At 45.1% G+C, this 7,551-nt stretch overlaps 1 protein-coding gene across 1 annotated transcript; it reads right to left on the minus strand.

The window, feature by feature from the left end:
* Positions 1-4,413: 4,413 nt before the first annotated feature.
* On the minus strand, positions 4,414-5,382 carry LOC146009728 (olfactory receptor 5AR1-like). The gene has a single exon (XM_083150189.1). It carries the CDS (start codon positions 5,380-5,382, stop codon positions 4,414-4,416), a length of 969 nt encoding a protein of 322 aa, XP_083006315.1.
* Between the last annotated feature and the right edge of the window lie 2,169 nt (positions 5,383-7,551).

Consider the following 7,551-nt stretch of genomic DNA (forward strand, 5'->3'; position numbering starts at 1 on the left):
GTCTTCAGTGGACCCACACAGCTGCTTACAGTTGTTGTTATATGTATAAATAATAACACCGATCAACACGAATTTTGAGTCTGGGTTCTGCAAATCTGATTTTTATATCTTTTGCATTACAAATTAATGAAAAAATAGTTTTAACTGAAAAAAAAAAAGTATTTTATAGCTATCAGAATGAAATTACAGATTTTAAGAAAATGTCCCTATTAGAAAGACAAGGAGGGTTATTCTAGTTCATTGAAAGTCACTTTCATATGCGTGTACCTTCCACAACTTTTGATGGTTGGCGATCATCGAAAGATGTGGGAGGTTACCCGTGGCCTACAAATGGATGTTTATGCTAAACATCCATTCGCAGCCTGTGCGGGCAAACCCACGCATTCTCTGGGTGGGGTTTGGAGGATTTGCAAGGCTGCGAATTCGCTGCCTTGCGAATTAACCAGAATAACGCCAATCTGTAGATTGACAGTCAATAGGTTGACCCTGTCGACAATTTGACAGTATCTGTGATCCATCATAACCAAAATGGAAAAATTACAGAACATGTAAATAGTAAACAAATGTCTCATAACCAGCTTTAAGTGGTCATGAAGAGGTGGTGGAACTCATTTCCCCTGCCATCAAAAAATCCCCCCCCCCCCCACCAATTATACAAACTTGGACCAGCACCAGGGTTTTTGGCCCCCCCTGCAAACTATAAGTTTATGCCCAACCTCCCATCCTTTATGAAGGGACAGTGGTCATACAATTGTACCCCCAATTTTAATTATTTTACAAAGTAGCACAATCTGATTCACATTATACCACATGTAGTGTCCCTTACTCACTTTTTCATGTTATGCTGCACAGTAGTACTCTGTATACATGTATGCAACACAGTAGTGTTGCTTATACACAATGCCCATAGTAGCAGAGCCCCTTACACGTAATGCCCACAGCCCTGTGACAGCTTGAAATTACATACCATGTGCAAGACAAGAAAGCTGCTGGGAGGGTCTTTTCTGTTGGAATTACTGTGCCGGGCTGTGTTAGAGGTGGAACTAGTTCCCCCTGCCATAAGAGGTGGTGAAACTCAGTTCCCCCCAGTCATACAAAAATGCAGTAGGGGGTTTCTGGTTGCCAAGAAACCCCCCTCGTCTTGGCAAGTGCCTTAAATTGCGACAACAATAGCACTGATATAGAATATGATTACTAGAGCTTCCACCGCATAATGCAGTGTAAGGGACAGAGCAGAGCTGCTGCACATGCCCAGTGTACCAGCTTCTTCTACCACATTTACTGTATGTTGGATCTGAGCCCTCAAACATCGCAATGGACCAGAGAGTAGCTGCCAGGAGGGAGAGACAGGAGCCTTACCATGAAGTGGGAGATTGTGAGCTTAACAAGGGCAGTACTGGTTTATTATGTTTATGTATTTATTTATTATATGTTTACTCTTTTCCTGACCACTTATCTTATTTAAATGTTTGAGCCTATACTATAGACCAGGCATGTCCAAACTGTGGCCCTCCAGCTGTTGTGAAACGACACATCTCAGCATGCCTTGCCATAGTTTTAGCATCCTCTAATAGCAAAACTATGGCTAGGCATGCTTGGACGTGTAGTTTCACAACATATGGAGGGCCATAAGGGCCAATGTTTAGGGCTTTTACCATTCCCCCAGATTGCTGTTATTACTCCAATGTAGATTGTGAGATTTTGGATTACATTTGGAAACCCCCCTCTAAAAAACCTGCGTTTGCCACTGCCAGGTCCCCCTCACTTTAACCCCTGCTCATAACCCATTTTTTTAAAGAATGCATTCAGTCACAGATTCTTATTCAGACCACAGCTCTGTGCTGCCCGGACACAGGTAAGGGGCGTCGGTGCGGGGCAGCAGTGGGTCGATGCAGGGTGGCGGTGGGTCGCATTAGAAGCCCATAGAAAAATCTGGCGATGCCCCCCTGTCGTGGTAACCCAGCGGGGGATGCTTAGAGCATCCCAAAATGCAGTAAAAACCCTGATAACAGGGTATTTACTGCATTTTTAGTTTAGAGAATCTCCCCCCTAGTGAATTAATTTTGTAATATCTTTGCTGCTTTGGTGTGCAGTGCCATGGGCAACCAATCAGAATCTACTTCGTATTTATTTAGCACCCTCTAGACCAGGCATTCCCAACCACGGTCCTCAAGGCACACCAACAGTGCAGATTTTAGTGGTATCCAGGCTTCAGCACAGATGGTTTAATCAGAATCTCTCAGATACTTATTAAGTCACCTGTGCTCAAGCCTGGATATCACTAAAACCTGCACTGTTGGTGTGCCTTGAGGACCGTGGTTGGGAATGCCTGCTCTAGATGATAGTAGACAGGATCTGATTGGTTGCCCATAGCAACATCACATGTTAAGTAGAATTAGGGTGACCAACTCATCCCTTTAATCTGGGACACATATTAATTACACAGGTTCTGTGGCAGTTTAAAACCAGGTGAAATGGAGTCTTGAGGTGTGGCAGTTTAAAACCAGGTGAAAGCCAGCCACAGAACCTGTGTAATTAATATGTGTCCCGGATTAAAGGGATGAGTTGCTCACCCTAAGTAGAATACACATCTTAGTAAATTTCCCCCAGTATAAGATTGGTTGCCCTTGAAACATCCCATCTGAAATAGAACTCCCATCTTAGTAAATGTCCCCCTTTGTCTACAGCAAGGAGTGGGCAGCAGTTGTACAGAATGCCCTGGCTCAATCTTGTACTTACTGAAAAACATCGCCATCTGATCACTCACATACAGTAGATGGATGGATGTAAAATTCAAGAAATAAAATGACAAAATCATGTGTAATGAGCTGTTGACATTAATTTATTGTACACAAGTCAAAACAAACTTTTCTGCTGGGTTCGGCAGAGCTATCTATCATAAATCATAAAGCTACAGTATGAACATATACTACCTTGTTACCCCATTAGTAACATGATCAGTTACAAATGTGAAAATAAAAGCATAATAAAAATGAAGTGAAATTATTAGAAATTATGCCAATGTTCGTTATGTACAAAGGGGGAAAAGTAATCATTTTGTAAGTCAAATTTCTTAACCAATTAACTGGTGTTGATGTGCTCTTTGCCAGGGGTCTCATACTTGTTGCCAGATGTTACATGCTCATTTCCAGGGGTTACTTGCTTGCTGCCTGGGGTTACATATGCTCGAAGCCAGGGGTGTTCTTGCTCATTGCCAGGGTATTTTTTACTCATTGTCAAGGGTTTACACAGTGGCGTAGCCACCGTGCGGCAGTCCCCGCTACTGCTTGGAGGAGCAAGCGCTGCGGGGGGCCCCGGGTTCGATGCAGTACAGGTGCTGTCAGTGTGAGAAGTGCAGAGGCGGCCGGCGGTAAGATCAGCAAGGTGCAGAGAGAGACCTTGTTGATCTTGCTGCCGGCCGCCTCTGTACTTCTCACACTGACAGGCAGCAGCACCAGCAGCAGGAAGCAGGGGCGAAACCCTTCCCTCCCGGAGGACCTCACTTTCGCGTCGAGAAGACGCTGGAACCGTTGCCAGGGATACGCGACGGGCTGGACATGGAGCCGCTGGTCCAGGCTTGGAGCTACTTTCGCCGCAAGAAGTCGCTGGATCTTGGAGAAGGAGCCCTGTGACCAGGTACCATGGCGGCTGTGTGTCGTGGCTGGGGGTGAGATGGGGTGGAGGGCTGTGTGCCGTGGCTGGGGGTGTGATGGGGTGGAAGGGGGGGCGCCACAGATTTTTTGGCTTGGGGGTGCAAAATTTGAAGTTACGTCCCTGGGTTTACATGCTCATTCCAAGGAGGTCACTGTTCAGAGCGCACCATTACTCCCGTAATTTGCATTTCTGGGAAGCTCTGGGTACGCTGCCTTCCCCTGACATACACTAGAGACAGGATGACCTCCAGCATCTATCTCTTAGAAGGCGGCCATATGGGGGTTCTACAGCATTTAGGAGGCTGCAACAACAGCCTCTTAAATTCTGTAGAACCCCCCTCCATTGCGCTGTGCACCCCAGGACCCAGCACTCCTGGCTGTAGTCTCATCATCTTATTGGTTGGTCAAGCCCTGACCTAGACTCACACTTCAGGTGTAAGAAGCCATAGTCATATTCAGAAAGTGCATTTGACAAAAGACTGGTTTAAGTTTTAATGGTGCAACCAATGGTGTATCTATGGGTGCACCAATCTGTATTATTGCATGTACAGTTGTAGAAAATGGGCATCTAAGTCCATGTAAATTCAGCCACACAAATGTACACAAGGGATGGAATTTGTAGTAGCGTTTATGTAAATCGCAGACAGGCGGCTGCAAGTAGACGACGATGTGTGTGTTCTTCTGTACCAATTCCTGAATCAGGCCTTATGTGACTGATTCAATGATTCAGCTGCCCCCTAACGCTGGACACCCTAGGTGATTACCTAGGCTCTCCTAGAGTTATCAATGAAGCTGACTGCAACAGTTTCTTGACACCATCTTTAAAATCCTGATTTTTTAAACTATAAATAACAGGATTCAGCAGGGGCACCAAGACTATATACAAGAGAGAAAAAAACTTGTCTTGCTCTGGATAATAACTAGATGCTGGTCTCATGTACAAGCAGATTATTGTTCCATAAAATATACTAATACACGTAAGGTGAGATGTGCAGGTAGAGAATGCCTTATATCTGCCTTCTGCAGATTTTATCTTTAATATTGTGGAAATGATTATAACATAAGAGATCATTGTTAGCAAGAACGTGGTGAGTGTCAGGAGTGATCCTACAATGTAATTCATCATTTCTACACCGTAAGTGTTACTGCAAGAGATCTTCAGGAGCGGAGGGACATCACAGAAAAAATGGTTAATATGATGGGATGCACAAAAGGACAGCTTAGATATGATGATAAGATGTCCTATTGGGTCCAAAAACCCAATGACCCATGCAGATGCTGCGAGCCCAGCACAGTGCCTCAAACTCATAAGTGAAACATAATGAAGTGGCTGACAGATTGCCACAAAGCGGTCATATGCCATTGCTGCAAGTAAGATGACCTCAATGCTAGCCAAGGAAATAAAGAAATACAGCTGCATCATACACCCAACAAATGAAATATTCCTATGTTGTGTCAGGAGCATGTTTAAAAGGTTGGGCAGAATATTTGACGTGTACGCAATGTCAATGACAGAAAGATTCATCAGGAAAATATACATGGGAGAGTGTAGATAAGGATTCCCCCAGACAACTACAAAAATAGTCATGTTTCCAAAGACAATGAGAAGGTAGAGGAGTAGAAGAGTTCCAAAAATTGGCAATTGGAATCCCGCATTGTCTGACAAGCCTTGAATGAAGAATTCAGTATCATTGCATTGAACCTTTGGAACCACTTTGGAAATATCCATATCTAAAAGTAAAATATATTGTCAGTTCTTAACTTTTTGTTTCATAATAGTTATCTTTACCGACCTACAGTAGGTGTTGAATCAATGCAAAAAGATTATGTGAGGGGGAGGACTTCTTTGTCTGTCTGCCTCTCTACCTGCTGCCTAATGTCCTGACCATTCCTGCCATGCTCACTTCTTGCCTTCAGGCCTCCTTACCTGTACATCATGTCACCTGTCTGTCTCCCCCACCCTCTAGACCTGGGGTAGCCAACCCTAGTCCTCGAGAGCTACCAACAGTGCATGTTTTGCAGGTCTCCTCACAGAATCACAAGTGAGCTAATTAGTTCAGTCTGTGTATCTTTTAAAATGTGTCAGTGATTAATGAGTGCAGCTGTGCAGCAGCTAGGTTGTCTGGAAAATGTGAACTGTTGGTAGCTCTCGAGGGCTAGGGTTGGCTACCACTGCTCTAGACTGTAAGCTCCTAGGAGCAGGGGCCTCCTCCGTCCTGTTTTCACAGCATTATTCTTGCATTTCAATGATAGCTCTTTTAAGCCCCATGCACACGGGGTTATTTAAGCCTATGTCGCCAGGGATATTGTCGCTGAGCGACCATACCCCCGGGTGTACGGGGTGACGGTCGCTAGCAGCACGCTCCCACGACCAGCCCAGACCAGCCCAGTGGAGCATCCTCCAGGACCAGCGGCTTTCTTCTTCAGTGACTCCGTTTTAATCATCGCCCATCACTGATTGCTGATGAAAATGGGACACTCAGCGATTTGGTAGCTGAGCGATTTATCGCCGAGCGATATATCACTCAGCAACCAAACTGCTCCATGTGTACGAAGCTTCACTCAACTACCATCTCTTACTCACATACCCGCATCTGTTCTCTCTCGGTTCCCTACATCTCAGCTGTATTGTGTACTAAGAATTGTGCTGCTAATTGTTACCTGTGCTCTGTTTTAGTTTTTTCTGTCACTGTTATAATTAGTCCTGTGTACCCTGTATTGTTCTAATGTGTGCTATATGTACAGTATGATGCTTTGTACCACATTATAAATAAAATGTAATAATAATAAGTCTATGAGAAAATATAAGGAAAATAAATTAACAAGAAGATTCAAATACAATAGAAGAGTAGGAAAAGTGTTAAAAGAGCAGAATAAAAAAGACACAACACGTAAGTAACAAGTCTGTGTTTAGTTTAGTGTGCAAATGTTCAGCAATATTACTGAATCTAAGCCTACAGATGTGTACATTTGCATCCTTGTTGAGATATTGCAGCATAGACATGTTCGTTCCTGCTATTCCATTGAAGTGAATGGTAGAGAATATACGGTACTTGTTTCCTAGCACGGCCACACCGATTTCTATCGGGGTGGTCATGTCGGAAAAATCGTGTCGATCGCATCGCATGAGATTTGGTCGCATGCAATGCGATCGACGCGACCGACCCGATTTTTTTATTGAATCAAATGTGAATAGGGTCCCTGGGACCCGATTTTACATTGGATGCAATGTAAAATATTCCCTACACCCCCAATTTAACTGCGTAAACCCCACCCCACGATTGACGTGAACCCGAAGCGTGGCGAGCGAAGCGAGCCCGCGAGGGGCGGCGGTGCGCATCCTCCGACCTTTTCATTCCCCTACTATCCACGTCGGCGTGGAGTTGAGAATATATAGTGTGGCGAGCGCAGCGAGCCACCGAGCCCGAAGCGTGGCAAGTGCAGCGAGCCCCGCGAGGGGACGCGTATAACTTCACAGGTATACGCGTCCCCTCGCAACGCTTCGGGCTCGGTGGCTCGCTGTGCTCGCCACACTATATATTCTCAACTCCACGCCGACGTGGATAGTAGGGAAATGAAAAGGTCGGAGGACACGCACCGCCGCCCCTCGCGGGCTCGCTGCGCTCACCATGCTTTGGGTTCACGTCAATTATGGGGTGACGACGGGGCCATATATAATGTGAAATGGGTCATATTGGCCCATTTCACATTTTTTACTATGTCAGATGGACTTAATCAAGTCCATCTTATCTTGTGCCATTATAATGGCACAAGACCGACGCGATGCTCCCGATTTCAATGTTAAAAAATATTTTAACATTGAAGCCTATGGCAAAATCGGGGGCATCGCGTCGGTCGCGTCGGGGCCAATGTTAATGGTCCCGACCGACGCGATGCC

The sequence above is a fragment of the Crinia signifera genome, chromosome 6, assembly GCF_055691185.1.
Source record: "Crinia signifera chromosome 6, ASM5569118v1, whole genome shotgun sequence".
Classification (NCBI taxonomy): domain Eukaryota; kingdom Metazoa; phylum Chordata; class Amphibia; order Anura; family Myobatrachidae; genus Crinia; species Crinia signifera.

Bases quoted from the DNA above. Each gene is read 5' to 3' on its own strand.
- LOC146009728 (XM_083150189.1), bottom strand. From the start codon at position 5,382: ATGGATATTTCCAAAGTGGTTCCAAAGGTTCAATGCAATGATACTGAA.